General features: G+C 36.8%; 1 protein-coding gene across 4 annotated transcripts in view; it reads left to right on the forward strand.

Moving 5' to 3' along the window:
- Positions 1–22,123, forward strand: part of TRPS1 (transcriptional repressor GATA binding 1) — a 280,395-nt gene that overhangs the window by 84,022 nt on the left and 174,250 nt on the right. For all 4 annotated transcript variants that reach the window (XM_055546379.1, XM_055546381.1, XM_055546382.1 and 1 more), the window contains one exon: positions 5,476–6,079. In XM_055546379.1, the coding sequence (XP_055402354.1) occupies positions 5,476–6,079 (604 nt within the window). The remainder of the gene's footprint in view (positions 1–5,475; positions 6,080–22,123) is intronic.

The raw sequence follows: 22,123 nt of genomic DNA on the forward strand, positions 1-22,123 counted from the left end.
TCTTCTATCAAATACTGAGTATGTATACTGTGAGTTAATTCCAGTCTAACTAAGACTCATCTTGACTTATTTCTGACCATGGTTTCATGACTCCTGCTATGTAAGGTGTAAGGTCTGGGAACCAAAAGCGTCAGCATCATCTGGGATTTTGTAAGAAACAGAGACTATTGGGTTCCACCCCAGGCTCCCGAAATCAAAACCTGAATTATAATGAGAGTCCCAGGTGATTTTTCTGAATGTTTAAGCACTAAAGAATACTGGGCTTAAGAATGATGTTAGCATAGGTGATTGAAAAGTTTATGTAGCAACTTTTGAAAATAATGTTTTTTTTACTATATTTCCTATCATTTATTTGATGAATATTATACAGAGAAAGAATTCCTTCAGTTCTCTGGAGTATTATGCAGCAATTTCCTTTTCTGCTTTACCTAGTGGTGTTCAATGGCCTGAAAGATGGAGTGCTTTAGCAGTTACTGCTTAATTGTCAAGCTTTGCTCTCTTTTCATTAATAGTAGTCACACTCAGAATCTTATGATTCTAAATAACATAGAGAGTAAAGGCATTACCTGTGCTTTATTAGAGTCTGAGGCTGGCTTGAGTCTGTTCATTCAGTTGTTTAGAACCATGATATATCTACTAATGTAGTTTGTGACTAGCTCTGCATGGGTGTCCCCCGAAGACTGCTAAAAATTCAGATTCTCAGGTTATGCCCAGAGATCTTCACTTAGGCATCTCTGAGATGCTGGAGACCTGGATTCAATCCCTGGGTGGGTATGATCCCCTGGAGGAGGAAAGGGCAACCCACTCCAGTATTCTTGCCTGGAAACTGCCATGGAGAGAGAATCCTGGTGGACTGTAGTCAATGGGGTCACAAAGAGTTGGATATGACTGAGCATAGAGCACAGAGGCTCTGGAATCTGTATAGCTAAGAAACTTCTTCAGTTGCAGCACTGCATGCATCCCATTTTGCAAAACATTGCTATAGTTGGTCTTACTTCTGTCCATTAGAAGAACTTTCCCTTCCCCTCATATTTTCATTTTTTACCCCCCCATGTTTTCATTGTCAATATTTCCAGTGATTTCATTAATTTTTATATAAAGTTAAAAATTTAGGCAACTGAAGATAGAAAAATAGAACATCTGTCTGGAAGGTGGCAGTGAAGTCATTCAGTTGTGTCCAACTCTTTGCCACCCCATGAACTGTAGCCTACCAGGCTCCTCCATCCATGGGATTTTCCAGGCAAGAGTACTGGAAGGTAGTAGCCTTGTATTCTTGAGTTAATGTAGACGAAATGGACAAGACACTGTTTCTCCATATTACTTATCTGTAAAATAGGCTTTATACGTCAGTGGAATGTGAGATCACATATGGGTGAGTGCTTTGAAGTCTTCAAAAGAAAGGTGTGTGCGTTAAGCTTGTTATTGCCACCTTGCTTTAATATCCTTCCTGTTAATATGTGTTTTTCTTTTCAACGTAACACCCGGTTCTCACTGAGCACTTATCTCTGCAGTTTCTGTCTTCTTCCTGCTTTGTTATACAGTTGCATTCGGACAGTCCTCCAGTCCCTGTCTTGGTTGTACCTTGATCATTCAGAATAGGAGCTCCTCTGTGGGCATATCAGAACAGCTCTTGCTGAGACCTGTAAGAAATCAGAGAGTTGTCTGTTGGGGCAGAAAATTGAAACTAGAAAACCTAGAAGTCCCAGACATCTTGTTTCAGTGTGATACTTTGTGATGAATTCATTGCCTAGACGAGACACACCCAGAACTCTTTGTATATTTAGGAGGACATGTCAGTCAAATATTGGATAAAGGTTAGGTGTGTTCATCTTTATTTGGTGAAGGAATAGGTTGGTTCAAGGACGGTTCTAGATTGCAGTATAAAGTAGATATTGATGGCACATAATCTTAGTTACTGAGATATATTACTAGATATAATATGGTTTTAAACCGCCTTACTGAATACACTCAGAATGCATTCCTACCTCTGAAGATTGTAATAAAGCACAGGTAATGCCATTTTTATCTTTGTTATTCAGAATTTTAAGATTATGGATAATAGTACTCATACTATTATTGAACAAAGAGTAAGACTTGACAATTAAGTAAACTGTTAAACTGCCTCATCTTTGAGGCATTGAATACCACTAGGCGAAGCTGAAAAGGCATAAAATACATTCTACCTGGTAATGTCTTAAAGAATCTTCTAGGAAATAAACATAGTTTTAAGAGTGATGTCTATCATGGTTAAGGTACATGGGAGAATAGAAAAGAATGATACCAAATTACCGTTTGGTACAATACCAAACCAAAGTTTCAGCTCCTTTGAATGGAGTATGGAATTCAGATTCACATATACGCTACCCTTTATTTAATTTTAAGATTTATATTGATTAACTCATATCAGAGGTATTATTATTTTCATTTTACAGGTGAGGAAATTGAGGCTGGTTCAGTAAATATCCAAAGTTGCATCTAGAGTAAAATACAGAGCTAAGACTGAAATTTAGGCATTCTGGTTCTAGCACCTCTAAAGTGGACTAAATTGCTCTTCTAGTAAGAACTGTGAGTCTGCTGTTTTAAAATAATTTTGTTGTGTTGTACTGGAGAATCTTTTATTTCCTCTCCAGTTTGTTGAATCTTTCTCCTTGTTGCCCTAAAATGAAATGTCTTTATTTCTTGAAATAACATCACTGTAATTCTTGGGAACATTTGTCCTTTGGAATTTTTTGGTCCTTTGGTAGAAGTAGCAGTGGCCGTTTATAGTCTTAATTTATAGGCATGGATTTCATCCCAGAGTTTAAGCAGAGACTCCACCATGTCAGGGAGACCATCAGCATACTTGCCAGAGTGGGTAGTGAGCTCATTAGAACTGTCTTGGGATGTAGGTCGATCAGAGCTTGTGAATGTGCTTCCTGATGGTGGGTTTTGTTTATGTTTAATTTTCTGGATTGGATAGATCATGTGGTATATGTTCAGTAGGGTATTTCTTGGGTATATTTAGACTTTTAACCATTCTGATAATTCATTTTTATCTGTCTGATCAAGCTTTGTAAAGCTAAGCTAACAATTTGGGGATACAGTTTGAGTTTAGAAGTTTATATTCCATTGGATGATAAGCAGATATAGTTAGTGGTAGGAAGTTTCTCTGAATGAGGTTCCCAGATGTTCTAAGTCTGAGATTTTGGGTCTTGCCTATTGTCCTTTGTGATCTTAATTCTGTTTCAAGTTTTCTGGCTTTGATTTTGGTGGCAAGATTCATGTGTATATGTTCTCCTTAACAGCTGGCTTTTTTTCACTTGAGAATAATTTATCTTAATATTATATTTTTATGGTCAATTCATGATCAAATTATTTATCATTTATTGTATATCTTCTTGTTTTACTTTTGCTACTTAATGAAGAAAAATAAGAGAAAAAAAGATTGAAAACAGCCTCCTGAAAAAGTAAAACTTTATCCTTATTTATTCAACCAAATGTAGGCTCTTAATGATAAGAAGATAATCATGTACTGAGTTAATTGCTCTCAACAAATATTGGCGGAAATGTGTCTTAATACGTTTGAGTTTTGCTTCCTTAAAATGAGAATGTTGTTTTGGATTCTCCGCCATCAGACAGGTCTTGGAATGAAGTCATCCAATACAGAAACTATTAAAGTCCCGAAGCTATTAGAGCACACATTTAACTAAGCTACCCCTCTGCTTATAGCCTTACATTTGCTTCCCTTTCTCTGAAGACACCTACCTCCTTGACATGGTCCACAAAACTCTAGATGATCCTCAAGCTTGTTGATTATTAGCTTTCTCTTACTTATTCCTCTCAAACATCAGTGGCCTCTTATAGTATCTCAGACTTGCTAGAATGTACTGCCCTTTCCCCTCCCTCCTTCTCCTCCAAGGATAGCTCTTTTCTATCATTTCTTTGATGTGCTTCCCTCAGAAAGGCCTTCCTGGCATCCTTGAGGAGCCCTTCCACCCCAGTATCACCCCATCCATTTCATTCTTAGCGTTTATCACTCTTTGTCCTCACATATTTATTTATAGTCTAATGTGAAGCTTGTCATTCCTGACTAGACTCTAAACACCAGGTGGACAAAGACTATGTGCTTTGTATTTCCCAGTGTGTACCCTGTGCCTAGCAGAGTAATAGGTGATGGTTATCTACAGATTACATAGAGGACTACCTATTTTGCCTGAGCCTTGAGCAATAGCTCTCAAAACTTATTTTGTTACTCTGTTTCAAGTTGTAACTCCTAACACATTATATCAGTGGAGTAGCAAGTGTTTCACATGATTGTTTAATTAGAGAGCCATACAGGGTTTTTACAATTAAAGAATGTATGCCTCCTATCCTGAGTTGTTTGTGCACCTTTCCAGTATGCCTTTTAGGATACACTGCCTCTGTTCTTCTTTATTAAACAAACATTTGTCTTCATTTAACAGTTACTGTTCTGTCTTTAGCAGCAGGAGATGCTGCAAAAGCCAACAATAAGGTCTCCTTGTTTTATGCCTTATAAAAAGAAAACACATACATAAACCCACATTCACACACCCTCCTTAAATGAATATATCTGTACAGCACCTCTCATGCTGCTTGGCACCCAAGAGATACTCACTTGGTCGAATGTTCATAAGTCCTTACAGTTAAAAAAACTTTGTCTTAAAAGTTTTTTGAGCTTCTGATATATCTTACTTACTAGATTATATAGGGTGCATGCTCAGTTGTGTCTGACCTTTGGTATCCTGGAGAGTAGCCCACCAGACTCCTCTGTCCATGGGATTTTCCAGGCAAGAATACTGGAGTGGGTTGCCATTTTCTCCTCCAGAGGATCTTCCTGACCTAGGGATCGAACCTGCATCTCTTGCATTGGCAGTTGGATTCTTTACCACTGAGCCTCCTCGGAAGCCCTAGTTTACATAGCGTAGTCAACTACATTTGGTTGATTCAGTGGATTTGAATTTATGATAGAAAAGAACATTGTAATCAGTTTGGTATAATGTATTTTAATTTATATAAAGGCTGTATAGAATACTTCACCACTAGAAATGTATGTATATTTAGAGTGAAAAATATCTCAGTTTAAATAAGCTGAAACAGAAAAGTCCATTGATGAAATCAGGTGTGAATTAAATAATATAGAACTGATGATTATGCAGTCACGGTAAAATGAACAGAGCAGGTCCTTCAATAATAAAGCACATCAACCAGTTTTAATTGTGGCTCGGCTGGTGTGTGTACACAGAAGTGTGTCTGTGTGTTCATATCCCTGCTATTGCTAATATAACAAATGGGAATAGTGCATGCCTTACCTCGAAATAAGAGGCCAGTTTAGTATATGCCAGTTTCTGGTGTGCTGAGAAGACTGTATTTCGTTCTGCCTATTACATTACAGGGGATAAAATTCAGGTGCTTGAAGACGCTTTTTTTAAGCTCTCTGTGTGCTAGATTCCGAGTGACGGTTTTCTTCTCCTGCAGGAGAGCACACAGCTGCTACAAATGCCGTCAGTGCAGTTTCACAGCTGCCGAGACTCAGTCACTACTGGAGCACTTCAACACTGTCCACTGCCAGGAACAAGACAGCACTACAGCCAACGGCGAAGAGGACGGCCATGCCGTCTCCAGCATCAAGGAGGAGCCCAAGATTGACCTCAAGGTCTACAGTCTGCTCAATCCAGACTCTAAAATGGGAGAGCCAGTTGCTGAGAGTGTGGTGAAGAGGGAGAAGCTCGAAGACAAGGATGGGCTCAAAGAAAAGGCTTGGGCTGAGAGTTCAAGCGATGACCTTCGCAGCGTGACTTGGAGAGGGGCGGACATCCTACGGGGCAGTCCCTCTTATACCCAAGCCAGCCTGGGGCTCCTAACCCCTGTGTCCGGCCCCCAGGAGCAGACGAAGACTCTGAGGGATAGCCCCAACGTCGAGGCTGCCCACCTGGCGCGCCCTATTTACGGCTTGGCTGTGGACACCAAGGGCTTCCTGCAGGGGGCGCCCGCGGGCGGAGAAAAGGCCGGCGCCCTCCCCCAGCAGTATCCCGCGTCTGGAGAGAGCAAGTCCAAGGATGAATCCCAGTCCCTGTTACGGGTAGGAAGGTTTCATTTTTTTAAATAATCCTTTTTATCTTAAAGGGAAAGCTGGGGGAGCCCACATTCTCCAGAGTTAGTATCATGCCTTTAACCAAGTGCAACTAACTGGTGCGTGTCAATCTGGGGGTTTATAGGTAATCCGGCCGAAGTGGGAGGAAGCAGCTGCCGCGCGTTTGTGTGTACGCGACACACACTTGATCGTGTGGGGTAGAAGTAACTTGTTTGTCCCTGCGTTCAGCTCTGATTGAATGTTTGTTAGTCATTCCTGGTGGTTATGCAACACGGCGAGGGTGCTTTTGGAAAAGGGAGGCTCAGAATCCCAGTTTTGAAGTGGTGTGACACAGTTGATGGTTAATAAGGAATGTAGCAGAGATGTAAATCACTAAGAATGCAAAGCCCTTGGTGAGATACGAATACAGAAATGTGGTGTTTTTTAAAACTCACAGTACAGTTACATACACATGCTAATTGTGTTATTGCCAAAAGGAAGGGAAAAAATGAGATAGACCCAAGTGTGAATGCTGTGAAGAGTATCCAAAGAAGAGAACCATGAATTATATAGTATTTGGCTCTTGTAGGGAGAAAGACATAGTCCCACCTGGAAAAAAAAAAAACAAAAGCTCTCTAAGATCCTTGAGCACTCTCTTCATGCTGTGTAAACTGTGACTTGTCAAGGAATATTTTAGATTTTGAAAATTCGTGAGCTCCCACTTGAGTGATGCTTGCTTTTTGCCTGAGGCACCACCACTTCAGCATCTCACCTTGACTCTGACAAAGTTTTGAGCTTTCAGGCTGATTTCAAAGCTTTGTTCCTGCGTGGAAGGTAGGATCAGAAACACCAGATAACCTTTACAAAAGAGCTGGTGAGTTAATACCGTTCAGCCAGCCCAGTGCTTTGACCTGGAAGTTAGAGACCACTGAGTTCTCTTTGGATGTATTCTGAGGAGAAAAATTACTTTTTCCAAGGATGGCTTGGATGCTCTGCTCTCATTTCCTACAGAGTCTCTAAAGCCTGTCTGTGAGTTTTCTCTAGTAGCATTGAGAAATGCCCCTTAGAGGAGCACAGGTGATTGTAAAAGCTGTTACCTTTCCTGTCTGCAGTCATGCCCTGAAGCTAAGGAAGGGCTTGAATGCAGAAGAGGAGATGCTTACTTGCGCACTGAGGGACGATCCTTCCTGCCTACCGGGAAGGAGCAAGTTGAACTAAGTAACTCTGGAAAGAAGAGAAATGGTTCCTGTGCTTTTCAAGTGGGTGCTCAATTTAGGGAGCTTCTTTCTTATAATACGCATTTTATCATTGTACACGCTCATCATTTTCTTAGGGAGTCAGAACGCTTCTGATCTCAAGTGGCTAAAAGGCAGGAAGGACATGCCCTAGGATTTTTAAATTTTAGGTTGCATCTTGACAGGGTGGTGGAATTGATGGCCTTACATATATATGTATCACTAGAGCTTCCATGCTTCCCCCCTCCCCCGCCCCCCACTTAACAATGTTTTTTCATCTATGACATCTTCATTTGGTATCAAATTATGTGACTCTTTTAGACTGTTTCTGGAATGTTACCTTTTCTGCCTCTATTTGTACATACTTAAGAATCTGGAGTGAGCAGTAATTTATGAAGTAAATTATGAAGTAATTTATGAAGCAGTGCAGCCTAAAATCTGAGCAGGATAGTTCTATTCTTTAAGCAGCCTGAGGATGATAATACTTTTCAAAAAAAAAATTGTTTTTCTCAATTCCTCCACTTCCTTAATTCCCTGATTTCAACTTTCTGTTGCATCATTTCAACTGTCTTTTCAGTTCCTCTACATTAGATGCTGAAGTAGAAGATCTTCAGCGAGAGGCTACTTAACTATGTTTTATAATGACTATCAGATTCCTCACTGTAGGGTTTGTGATACTTAAAGGCCATCATCTACTAAATTTTGAGAGCTGACTCCCAGAAATATATATCAGTCAGTTCAGTTCAGTCGCTCAGTCATGTCCGACTCTTTGCGACCTCATGAATCGCAGCATGCCAGGCCTCCCTGTCCATCACCAACTCCCAGAGATCACTCAGACTCACATCCATCGAGTCAGTGATGCCATCCAGCCATCTCATCCTCTGTCGTCCCCTTCTCCTCCTGCCCCCAATCCCTCCCAACATCAGGGTCTTTTCCAATGAGTCAACTCTTTGCATGAGGTGGCCAAAGTACTTGAATTTAAATAGTAGAATGGAACTTGAAATTAACTTGCTGTTTGGCGTGTTTGTTTCAAAATAATAGTCAAATAAAAACTTGACCATCATCTTTGACTATTGTGCAGAGTGGTATCGAGAATTAAGTATGGAAAATATTAATTTAAAATAGTTTAACACTATGCTGGTAAATAATGGAAACATTTTTTAACACATTATTAATTGGGGGATTTTTGCAGAAACTAACGCCTGTGGTATTAATACGTCTCCCGTCTATAATGTGTTAAGAGTAAGCTGACTGGAGATAGGGTTATGTTACAAAGCATGTAATTATAATGTTGCTTGCAGTGTACTGGTTTTTCTGATACTTGTTTTTAACTGGTTTTAGTTATGAAATTTTGCTGCACTCCAAGTGAGGAAGGAAATATAAGAATCACAGAGAAGAGCTCAAGTTTCAAAATATTCATTAGTTTTCTTCACTTCTTTTTGCTCTTTCCTTTTTTCATAGATCAGTGTTTGGCTTTTAATTTTATACTCAGTGGCAGCTCATATAGGTATATTTTCATTCGGTGTATGTCTTTAGATTTCCCTTGTTACTAGTATGAAATTGATCTTGTTATAAAAATGTCTAAATGGTGTATGTGACCTGTGTTTATCATTGTGCTTTGAATATGGCAGGGAACACATTAACATAAGCTTCATCTTGTAAATTGTTTTATGAAAATTGGGTTTTTCTGTGGATTAACAATATTTCTATAAATCATTTTTTCCCTTTTATGACTAGAAATACTAAACCCTGTAGATGCTTTGCTAGAAATAGTCCAAGTGTACAGGTAAACTTTAACTGTTCCTCTTTTAAAACTTCTAGATCTTATAAAACATGAATAAGCTCCTAAAAATGTTTTGAATATGCATCATTGAAGTTTAGCTCCGTGAATAGGTTAACATATTTAATACTGCCTTGCTGAAAGCAAAATTAATTGGTTTTGTATTCAAATAGATGTTCCCTTCTCATTTTAAACTAAACAGTCTAGTATAGTCATAACTCAGTGTAGTCAGGTGCTATTTTCTGACCAGTATCTTGTAGAAATTTTATTTTCACAAGGGTGTTGTTTATTTGGTAGCTTTCTTATGCAGATGTAACTGTATTCATTTTATTATTTCCTGGTTGAAAAATTCTAGGTTTCATTCTTGTAATTAACGTTTTAGATTGGACTGTATAACACAGAAAGCTTTGTCTTTTAGCTGATAACCACATTAAAAGGAACCAAACACCTGTCATGAAATTTCACAAAGATTTTGCCAAAGTAAAATACGTTAAAAAAAAATTATTTTTAAATCAAACATTTGGTTGGCAGATCTTTACTTTATGTAGTAAAGTTCTCCATGTCATGACAAAAGAGAATGTCACAGTCAGATAACTGATAATCTCTAATTCTTCCATCAGTGCAAATGTCCTAGTTATCAGTCCACATTGCTCTTGCACCTAGGCAAAATATAAATCTCTTTGTGATTGATTGTAGTTTGCAGTGTGCATTTATTTAGGGAAGTTTGTCCATTTTAGCTTGTACATTTTGCACTGCTTGGTTTTGACAGAGATGTCTGGCCAGGGCTGTGGAGTTGAGTTGCAAGTTCTGGGTGTTGAGATCCAAGTTGAACCATTGGCTCAAAGAAAGGGCCTCCCAGGATCCTGTTCATCTGTATCCCAGAGAGGATCATGATGCCAGCCATCCTCCCAAGAGTGCCGAGCAACTTAGTTAATTAATGTTTGTCAGGCCATTTGAGATTGTCAGATGCAGGGTTCTAGATAAGTGCAAAGGAGTATGATGATTTGTTCATTTTGTAAATGTGATACCAAGACAGTACAAAGCAGGTGTTATTTCCCTCTTTCTTCAGCGGCGTTAAATTTATAGTTTAAAGATTGTTGATACCGGACAGTCCATTGAGATGCAAAAATGTTCTTTTGGGGACAGTCCATTGGCAGCCAAACAGACGTTTAAACAAGCAACATTGTTGAATGCCTCTACAACCATTGACAGAAGATCGCAGGAACTTCTTTTAAACTAAAGATGATCTTTAGTGAGAAGTCTGATATTTATTGTTTTGCTTCATGTTTAATGAAAATAGAAGCAGCTATCATTTAAGTACTGTTGTCTTAACATAGTGTTTAGGTATATAAGTATTTTCCTGACTCCATTTGAATTTTTTACTTGCATATGTCAAATACCATAGAGAAGGTCTAAACCAGGACAAATGGGGAGTATGTACTTCCCTGATCATCAGCTATGAAATAGTAGTTTATAAGCCATGTTGGTGAAGTTTCTTTTGAGGTAACTGTTGATATTTGTTTTGCCTAAGAATAAAATATTAAAAACCATTGACTCTATCCAGAGATGAACAATCCTTGTACATTGTAAGATTATGATTTAAAACAGTATGATTTAAATTCAAGAATATAATAGGTTTAGTTTAAAATAGCAATCATTCATCCACTTAGTTTTGTTTAATAGTGAACATAATCATTTTGTTTTTATTAAAGAAAATCTAGGTAGCTTTTTTCCCCTTTATTGGCTATTTATCTTTTACATTTAATATACCATATTTGACAGTAGATCACTACTAAAATCAACTTGATACGTATATGTTTGACCAATGGGATTTTCTGTTATTCTACTTTCTTTCTTTTAAGTCAGCTCCCCTGGCTCAAGTATTTTTTAAAAGTGCATTTTTTTTCTCTTTTTTGTAACCTAGGCTTTTTGTGAAGTCTGGCATAGTTCTGCTGGCCCAGGTTTCTAAGGCAGGGGAAGCAGATGTATCTTTTAGTGAATTGGGCTGTAAGTTTGTAGTCGCTGTGAAATGGTATCCTTCAGCACAGTTATCTGTTAATTATTTCCTGTATAACTATCTTTTGCTTGGCTTCCTTTTTTTTTTCACAGACGGCATGAGTCAGAAGATAACAGGGCCCAAAAAGGACCCTATTGTTGAATGTTCTTAGATGTTGGAAGTGAACAGTATTCAGAAAGTGGCCCAAGTTTCAAGAGCACAGATGCAGAATGATTCAAAAGTGTGTCAGCCATGAGCTACACACAGCCTTGGAGTGAATCTTAATGTTCTTCTGGCAAAGTCCAGTCTGATGGATGGATGGATTTCATGGAAGTGTTGATTACCTAAAATCCAGGAAAATTTTTTACCTTGGATTTCTGTGTGTTTTCTTATTTGCTTCTACCAAAAAAGGAGAAAATATTGTTTTCATTGTTATATTCTTTTACTCTCCGTTTCCTTTGATTCTGTTAGTGAACTTTCATTAAGTGTTTGTAGACAAGCATGTTGATTACTGGGATGGTCTACGAATAAACTCAAGGTAACTTGGCAAGCAGGACCTGGTGTGGTTGTGTTACTAGTTCAAGGAGATTCAGATAGTTTCAGTGAACTTCCAGGAAGCTATCTCCTTTATTTTGGTGAAGCAACATTTACATTTATGTTGTGTTGTCTTAGTCCCTCAGTGGTGTCTGACCCTTTGTGACCCCATGGACTGTAGCCTGCCAGGCTCTCATTCATAGATGTTTGTGAAAGTGAAAGTACCTCAGTCGTGTCCGACTTTTTGCGACCCCATGGACTATAGAGTCCATGAAATTCTCCAGGCCAGAATACTGGAATGGGTTGCCATTTCCTTCTCCAGGGGATCATCCCAATCCAGGGATCAAACCCAGGTCTCCTGCATTGCAGGCGGATTCTTTACCGGCTGAGCTACAAGGGAAGCCCTTATAGATGTTTATGTTTAACTATAATTTACAAGTAGAAGAGAATCTGGATGATGACCTTATTTGGAAAAAGTCCATAATATTCATCTTGTTATATATTTTTATTCTGTTATCAGTGATTAGAAATAAGGCAAAGGAATCTTACTTTCATCTTATTTTTGTAAAGACAGGACATTTGTAAGTTGGGAGGTATCATCTCCCATGTTAGGATGATCAGATAGCTCTCACACATAATTTTACATGTTTAATTTTACATGTTTAATTTTAAAATGTTTCTCACCTTCCAAGATTTAATTTGGACATATTAATTATGAAAAGGGTAAGTTGTTTCATACCTGGAAATTTACCTGTCTGTAGGATCACAATTAACCAGCAAAACTAAGGATATACACCTATATTTCTAAAAGGGAAAATACAGTTTATAATGTTTAAATAAGAAAATACATGACTGATAGCAAGTGTTGTCCCATGTTCAAGTTAACTATCATGTAAACAGGTCATTGTTAAGAGACACAATAAATAAATATTGCTTGGAAAATAATATCCTAGAAATATCTAATTAAGAATTAACTGTTAAACTGAAGTGACTGATGATGAATGCAGATAATTAAGGAAAAAGCAAATGATACTCATTAAGAGCTATTTCTTATGTGTATGAAAAACGACAAATATCCAATAGCCAGACAATATGATATGCTTCCCTTATATTACATGTGCAGTACAGTTTATTTTTTAGAGAATTTATTTCTAAGTACTATTTATGTTCTTAAGCAGAGTTGTATCATGTGTCTTAGTGAAAGCAGTTAGCTCAGATAGACTTTCCTTTTGTCGGGGAAAAAAATCTCTTTATTTTGCTTGTTTTCATTTTGCCTTCATGGATGATGTTTTCACTACCCTTTACAGTTTCTCGACCTAATTTTTACATTCCTGGAGGTGTCTTGGATGTGATGAATAATAGTGTGGGCTTTGAGGGAATGTAAGAGAGAAGAACTTAATTTTTCCTCTTTAAAATATGAAATTTAATTATCTTTATTCTTCATTGTTGCCAAAATATTTACCTTGATTCCATTAGAAAGTATTTTACTTTTGTAGGATTTTCAGAATGTCAGATAGAATAGTCTTTCTTTACTACTTCTTAAGAAAGTATTAAAAAGACAAGGGAAAAAAAAACATTTTCTTGATTAACATTGAGTGTGGTTGTTATAGCCTAAAAATACAGAAGCTCGGGCCTTTCTTAACCAATTAATGACATTTATGAAGACATGTCTGTTGTCATTTACAAACAGGAGATAAGTCAGACTTATATATGAAAATCTAAAAATTTACAAATGGAACATTTGAGAGAACTATTCCCCCTACTTGAAAATAATCATTTGCTTTAAAAATAAAACCTCAGTTAATAAGACTTTTAATATTTATTCCCTGAAACCTTAAAAAATTAAAATGTTATTTACTTATAACTTTTTAGAAGTCTTATCTGTTTTGCAAAACATGCTACAATTGAAGCAATGTTGGCCATGTTTTAGGAGATACACATTTGGTTAATTTAATTCCTCTTAAAAAGTCAGGAATTTACAACCTAAAATTTTCTTGATAATTCAAGAAAATATATCTACTTTGCCTGAATCATGTAACTGATTCAATAAAAGTTGGAGGTTTTTAAAATGTGGCTTGTCCAGATGGTCAGTCTATAGTCTACAAATTAAATATCCAGTTACTATGCCTTTCAAAACTTTATGCTATAGTAATATATCTCACACAGAATTTTTTAAAAAATGAAAATTTAGAGCTTACCTCAAATTCATAAAGAATTTAAATATTTTTAAGACTCTAAAATATATCCAACTTATACATAGCCCTCTCAAGTTACAGATGAGTTTGGAAGTGGGTGTGTTCCACCTTTAATGGAGTGTCTCTGGTTGTGATTCAGGCTTGAAAGGATTTTATTTTCCAGTAAAATTATACTTTATATTTTCTTTTTTACTCTTCCCTTGTGATGTAGTGGAAAGAGTACTGGATTGGAGGAAAAAGAGGCTTTGTGTTCTAGACTCACTTTGTGACTGACTAGCTGTGTGACCCTGGGTGAGTCACTCAATCTTAATGCCCTGTTTCCTTCTTTGGAAAATTATAGAGATAGAAGCATACAATTGCTCACATCTCTTTAAAGTTGCGAACTCTGGGACCAAGCACATTTTCTATAAAGCCTTAAACATTTAGATCTGTGATAACTGAGTCAACTTTAAGACAAATGTCTTAGTGATTCTAGTGTCCAAAGAGACATCATGTATTTGATATACAAGTTTCCAAGTCTAATTTCCTTCTAATGGCTGACAACCCATAAATTATAAACAATGCAGTCTAAAATCTTCAACAATTGTATTATTGGGGCTTATCTTATACAAGAAAGCTCATTCTTTGACAATAACTTTGATTCAAAGAATCATGTTATTAAGGGGCCACTTATGAATGCCAATAAAGAGAAGTCTGCACAATGAGAAATAAAATAATTCTGGTGAGAATATAACATGTTTAAAGTCTATTTCCTCAGTTTCTTGGCATTGAGTGATGATGCCTGTTTTGTTCACAGTCAGATGTTCAAATCAGAATTTTGGATGCAGAAACTAATTTTAGTAGGTGGGGTGCAAATTTCTTATGAGTCCATGAATAGACTCTAATCCCAGCTGTTTGATTACAATTATAAAAATAAAATTGGCTGTGAATCATTCAAACTCTATTTAATGGATGTGAATAATTCAGTTTTGTCCCACTGAATCTTTAAACTGTAAACCTATCTCAGATTTTTTATGCTCCTTCAGAGTTAATATCTCCAGCATTCTTACCTGGAGAATCTTGGACAGAGGAGCCTGGCAGGCTACCGTCCATGGGGTTGCAAGAGTCGGACATGACCTAGCCACTCAACCACCACCACATTCATGTATGAATTGTTTGCAGTATTAGTGGTCATGATGAAAAGGATCATATTTGTATCCAGTCCCTGTAGGTTTCAGGAGAGGAGGTTGCCTCTAGGGTGGGGCTGGTGATGAAAATGACAAATTAGGAAAGGTCTATGAAAGAGAAAAGGATATCAAATTAGTGTTTGTTGACATTTTCTTTCCTATTAAAATATATACGTTCATTAGACATTTTGGAAAATATAAATAAGCAAAAGGAAGAAAATGACTACTCAACACTTTAATGTAATGTATCCCACACACACAAAAACATACACATACAAACATAGATTTGTTTGTTTATTTTTAAGTAGCCTTCAATTTCACTTTATAATAAATTATAAACATTTTCTCATATTAGTGTATATTCTGCTGCATCAGATTTACTGACTTCATAGTACTTCATTATGTACTGTACTGGTTGCACCAGAAAAGATGATTATTCATCCCTTGTCGCCAGACTTTTAAGTTACTTCCAATTTTTGCTATGGTAAATAGTGCTGCATTGAATATATTGTGACTACATAATTGTATCTTGCTTACAGTTTTAAATTGTTCAAACTAGCTTCCCTAAAATCAGTTTCCTCTATGGGGTGACATAGTAGTGGAGTTAATGGCGAGTATAGGTTACTTCACCAGCCCTATGTGTATATATACTCTTCGGAAATGGGAAAACGTTTTACTCGTGAGAACTGCCTCAAAGTGGTAACTGGGAAATAACAAACCCCAACATTTCCTGTAAACATTATTATGGGGGAAAAGTTAATATGAGAGTTTGAATAAGGTACACTTCTGAAGCACCAACAAAGACTTAGTGATCTAGTTCACTTTTACGATTGAAAGGTTCCTTAGTCATCTTGACATTCAAAGAATATTTAAATAGGGTAATGTAATGAGTCTTACAAGGTAAATGTATGTATAGTATACATACATTATATTATACATATCAGATCAGATCAGTCGCTCAGTTGTGTCTGACTCTTTGTGACCCCATGAATCGCAGCACACCAGGCCTCCCTGTCCATCACCAACTCCCGGAGTTCACTGAGACTCATATCCATCGAGTCAGTGATGCCCTCCAGCCATCTCATCCTCTGTCGTCCCCTTCTCCTCCTGCCCCCAATCCCTCCCAGCATCAGAGTCTTTTATACATATATCCTATATTTAATATTTAAAGGAATTTTACTGTCTCCAAAAAGATTCTTAAAGTTAATTTGTTTTGGTGATCACATAGAGTTGATGCCAGCAACTACTTAGTAAGGTACTTGGCACACACACAAACTCTATTTTAAACTATTTGAATTTATTTTATTTTTCTCAAAGTTATTTATGTAGTTTAAGGTAAGGTAAGAATGAAACTCTGGTGTTAAAAGGAAGTGTAGAAAATCACTTTATTCTAAATCCCATTTTCATTTTCTTTTTCAGTCATCTCACTGCTATATGCAAAGTTCTTTCAAAGACTAGAGACTGTATGTATGTATAGTTCGTGAAATTTTAGCAATATACTCTTTTGTTTGGGATTTTTGAGTACATAATTGGTTGTATGTGAATTTAAATACATTAATACTCATTTAAGTTAAGGATTTATTTTCAAGGAACCAACATGGTTTGGGATTCTCAAGTGGCACAGTGGTAAAGGATCTGCCTGCCAATGCAGGAGATGTAAGAGATGCGGGTTCAATCCCTGGGTCAGGAAGATCCCCTGTGGAAGGAAATGACAACCTGCTCCAGGATTCTTGCCTGGAAAATTCCATGGACAGAGGAACCTGGTAGGCTAGGTCCACAGGTCACAAAGAATCAGACACAACTGAGTGACTGAGCATGAGCAACATGTGTTAAACCAAACTAACCTAGACTCAGACTTGAAAGAACTAGAAATCCAAAGTAAATGATAACTTTATAGAATAATTCCCTGATATACTGGTCTTTAACCTTTTTGGTCCCATAGACAATAATTTAGCACCTACTTTGTTTCAGGAACCATGAAAGATCCTGTAAAGGGAATGGATATGAGTAAATTAGGGTCCTTACCTTCAGGTAATACACAATTATGTGTAGGTGATAAGCTCTGAAATTTTTATTTTAGAAGGAAATCAGGAATCAATAGGATTTAGATCAAATATATTTAGACAGACCTTTAACTTGATTAATATCTATCACATTTTATATAGAATGGCTGGGAATGGGGTGGATAGGTGGGCAGAATTGTAGACTGATTAGAGTCTACTCTACTAGACCCTAGTCTACTCTCAGTTCAGTTCAGTTCAGTCGCTCAGTCGTGTCCAACTCTTTGCGATCCCATGAATCGCAGCACGCCAGGCCTCCCTGTCCATCACCAACTCCCAGAGTTCACCTAAACTCTTGTCCATTGAGTCGGTAATGCCATCCAGCCATCTCATCCTCTGTCGTCCCCTTCTCCTCCTGCCCCCAATCCCTCCCAGCATCAGAGTCTTTTCCAATGAGTCAACTCTTCGCATAAAGTGGCCAAAGTATTGGAGTTTCAGCTTTAGCATCAGTCCTTCCAATGAACACCCAGGACTGATCTCCTTTAGGATGGACTGGTTGGATCTCCTTGCAGTCCAAGGGACTCTCAAGAGTCTTCTCCAGCCCCACAGTTCAAAAGCATCCATTCTTCGGTGCTCAGCTTTCTTCACAGTCCAACTCTCACATTCATACATGACCACTGGAAAAACCGTAGCCTTGACTAGACAGACTTTTGTTGACAAAGTAATGTCTCTGCTTTTTAATATGCTATCTAGGTTGATCATAGCTTTCCTTCTAAGAAGCAAGCATCTTTTAATATCATGGCTGCAGTCACCATCTGCAGTGATTTTGGAGTCCTCACCCCACAAAAATCTTAAAACTCAACATTCAGAAAACTAAGATCTTGGCATCTGGTCCAGTCACTTCATGGCAAATAGATGGGGAAAGAATGGAAACAGTGAGGTGTATAGTGATTCACCTAAAATGTGATTCACCTGTAAAGTGATTCATGTGTATATATATAAAACTGAATATATATATATATATATATACACACACACACACACCCTCTTTTTCAGATTCTTTTCCCTTATAGTTTATTACTAAGTGTTGAATATAGTTCCTTGGTCCTTGTTGATTATCTATTTTGTATATATAGTATATATGGGGCTTCCCTGGTGACTCAGATAGTAAAGAATCTGCCTGCAATGCGGGAGACATGGGTTTGATCCCTGGGTTGGGAAGATTCCCTGGAGGAGGGCATAGCAACCCACTCCAGTATTCTTTCCTGGAGAATCCCCATGGACAGAGGAGCCTGGTGGACTGCAGTCCATGGGGTCACAAAGAGTCAGACACAACTGAGTGACTAAGCAAAGCACATAGTGTACACACACACACACACACACACACACACACACACAGTGGTATGCATATGTTAATCCCAAATTAAATTTTTTTAAGAGAAGAAAATTCTCTTTTCTTAATAAAGCCAGCAAGAAAAGCCTCCTGGAAGAGGTTTCTTATTGGTTGGTTCAAGAATGGTTGGGGTTTCAATAGATGGGCAAGGGATTACTGGGGTGCAAGTATGCAGTAAACCAACAAACAAGTGCTTTGGCGTTTGGAGAACTTGAGGAGCAATCGAAGTCCAAAAGCTAAAACAACTCAAAGGGGAGCTTTATAACTCCGGCTTAAAATACAGCATAGTAGGTGAGCCCTGCTCTAGAGTGACAGTTACTGTTTTGACATATATGAGATTAAATTTTAAGATCCTCTGTATGGCCAAATTATTTGTTAATTGATAGGATTCAGAAATTTGCAGAAACGTTCATACCTCAGTGATCTTATTATTTATACTTACAGTAAACTCAAAGGAATGAATACATTTTAGAGCAGGGTTGGGTTCTTTAAATCAGTCTGAAGTAAGAATTTAATAAATTCTTTAATTAGTATAAATAAGTAGCAGAAGCATCATTATACTTTATATTTGTATAGTGTATATAGCATATATGTAAATTACTTGTATTCAAATATAAATTAAAAATAATTCTTCATACCCTACATCTATTCAAAAGAAATATAAATGAAAAAAAAATCTTGAAAACCTGTTTAAAGCATATGCCATACACACTGTACTAGTTTGACTGATTCATTATATATAAGAACTATTGTATTTTAGTTTTATTTATTGGTGTTCTGATTAATTCACTAATCATTTCTTTTAGCTTTAATCCCTTGGCTCATTTTCATGTCCTATTTAATGTATTTAGTCATTGAGAAAAAAGAAATTCTTGCCTGTGATATGTCACCTGTTGTTTAATGGCTCAAACTGTTACATATCTTAATACTGTATTACATTAAGTCATTTTAAAAGCATTGCTTTTCCTTTTGTTTAAATTTCTTACCGTTCCCGGGATATTGGTAGGGGGTTAATGGAAGTCTTAATTCAAATCTCCCAAGCTTCAAGGCTTTCAGTTTTTGTAAACAATTTGGATCTGAAAGATAGGTTTATGTCTTTTTACTTGTCTATTTACTGATTTAATGGTAATAAAAATCATAAGTTTTAAAATTTTTGTTGTAATAAGTATAAATTAAAATGCATTTTAAATCAACCACCATCCATTGTGTGATGATCACAGAATTTATGGCAGTTTTTAAAAAAATTCTCTGTAGCTAGACCATCATCTTTTAAAAGTAAACAAACTGTCTTCAATGTACTGATATTCCTTTATTAAAGATAAGCCTTTTAAGTTTTATATCTAGACTGTTTCTAAGAGATTCTTTCTATACTCACAGGACTGTGAACTCTAATCATGACTTAATCAATCTCACTTGGTTCATAATTGCTAACCCCAAACCATAGGTGGGTAAAAGCTCTGAAATAGGTAAAGTCGTAATACAGTTGAATTCTACACTTGGACCCATGAGCTTAGATTCATAAATTATCCATCTTTGTGACCAGACCAAACTAGTTCTCCCATTTTGTGCTGGACACTGACTGCGCTATTCAGGTTCAGTCAGATGTCTTAACTACTCTGTATTTAATGAATCAGATGAGTTTTAAACATGGCTTTGAGTTGGGATTCATGTGGACTTGATCTCTAAGGACTAGTTTCCAGTCCTTTTGATTTTAATGGATGAATTTCATTGCAGTGTTAGGATTTTTGTGATATTCTCTGGACGTGAAATTGAGATCCACTGAAGTACTTGTGCGCGCGTGTGTGTGTGTGTGTTTCTGAGGTTTTTCCTCTGAAAGCCAAGGGGTATTTGGACAAGTTTGGAACACAATAGAGCAGTGATATGACAGAAACAGCAAATACCAGATTTTATAATTTATCCCTTTGTGAATTTTTCTCACTTAATAGATTGTGGGCTCCTGAGAGAGAAGGGCTATGGCATTTTTATATTTTTGTTTCTCATCAGCCCTGACATATTGCTCATCTCATAGAAGGTCTAGAGTCAATACATATTTAATTGAGTAGACTTCTATGAGGATATATGTACTTTTTTAAAATTTGAAAAAAGAAAGTCAAAGTGAAGTCACTCAGTCGTGTCTGACTCTTTGTGACCCCATGGACTGTAGCCTACCAGGCTCCTCCATCCATGGGATTTTCCAGGCAAGAATACTAAACCACCTTTTTAATTTCTGTGTGAGACTGCAATACTGCGTATATAATTTCCTATCATTAAGTTTATAATTACAGACATTAATATTTAAGTATCCTTTTTAGGACAAAAGGATTAGTTATTACTTATATATATATTTTCACAATAGCCTTTAAGTATTTGGTGAGCTGTTTACTCTGAGTCAAAAAAATAATAAAAATATACCAGTTTGGGGTTTACATTAAAAATTGAGCTTTCTTGGACCATTTAAAGTATGAACAGTTTTCTGATTTATCTGGTGAAATAGAGATTTCTCAGGGTTGACAGACTTTTTTGATATAGGAATCTACAGAAGCAATCTGCCAATGTGTTTCTAGGTTTAAGAGTTCCAGTAAAACCTGTTTATGTTTATTTTTAATTCACTTATCCAAAATGTATTTACTTTGTGTAAATTCTTTTTTTAAATGATAACTCTAAATTACATTTTGGTTGAAATCATCAATCTTGTGCACAGCTAATGGTTTTATAGAGCATGAGGAATTGAACACTGAAGAAAGTTTCATTGTTCTCCACTGTTCCCTGTAAAGAAGGGAAACATTGCATATTGGGTTCAAAATAAGAGGGAATGGGCAATGGGATCCTTTATTTCAGTAATTTTATGATCAAGTCAGGGGATCAAAGGCTTATAAGACTAGAACATGTGATATGAGGAAGAGAAGGGTATCATAGATGTTATTCCTTGAACATGGAGCATCCCATTTGCTAGAGACAAAACCCAGAAAGAAGAGTTTGAAAGCTTTTGTGACCTCAGGAATACATGTGTAGTTTGTACTAAAAACTTAATATAATCTCAATTTTCTTGCTTAGAAGAAATGAATAAAAGTATGAGTTGTGTCTGTGGAATTGAAATTTATAAAGTCAGAGAGCTTTGTTCTTCAAATGGAGTTCTTTGTTTTCTTGACCCTTGTAATCTGGGGAGAAGAGTGAGGATGGGTATAACTGTAATGCAAGAGAAAGCTGGTGATTTACTCTATTCTTAGCCCTGATGGTGTTGAATTTTGCCTAACTATAGTATTCCTCTGGTACCAGATTCATTGCCTTTCAGGGTTGGCATCCTGCAGATAGGAAGGATTCATGAAGAAGTAGTCAAAATCAAGAAACTCTTCTGCTGCAGTCTTGCTCTGTACAGTTAGTTATTTTTGTCTGGGTGGTTTACAGAGATATAACTCCTTCAGTCATCTAAATGTGATGTAGTAAAAGTCATTTGCAGGAAGTGAAACTGTACTTGGTTACTTTTTTTCACTCAAAGGCTAATGTGATTAGCTCTAAAACATTTGTTCATCTTTTTATTCAGTATCTGAACTATGCCTATGGAAGACATATGGATTTAAATAGTACTTGGCTTACCATCTGCTGATAAGGGAAAGTGAGATGCTAAATCAGAGTGGCAGGAAAGTCTATTTCAGTAGAAGCTATTTCGATCTGAAATACTGTAGGCAATCTTACAGAGTATTTTAATTGGGATTATATTGATGTGTGTTAGTAAAAGGAGTATATATGCTGGTAT

Source organism: Bubalus kerabau, chromosome 14 (assembly GCF_029407905.1).
Source record: "Bubalus kerabau isolate K-KA32 ecotype Philippines breed swamp buffalo chromosome 14, PCC_UOA_SB_1v2, whole genome shotgun sequence".
NCBI lineage: Eukaryota > Metazoa > Chordata > Mammalia > Artiodactyla > Bovidae > Bubalus > Bubalus kerabau.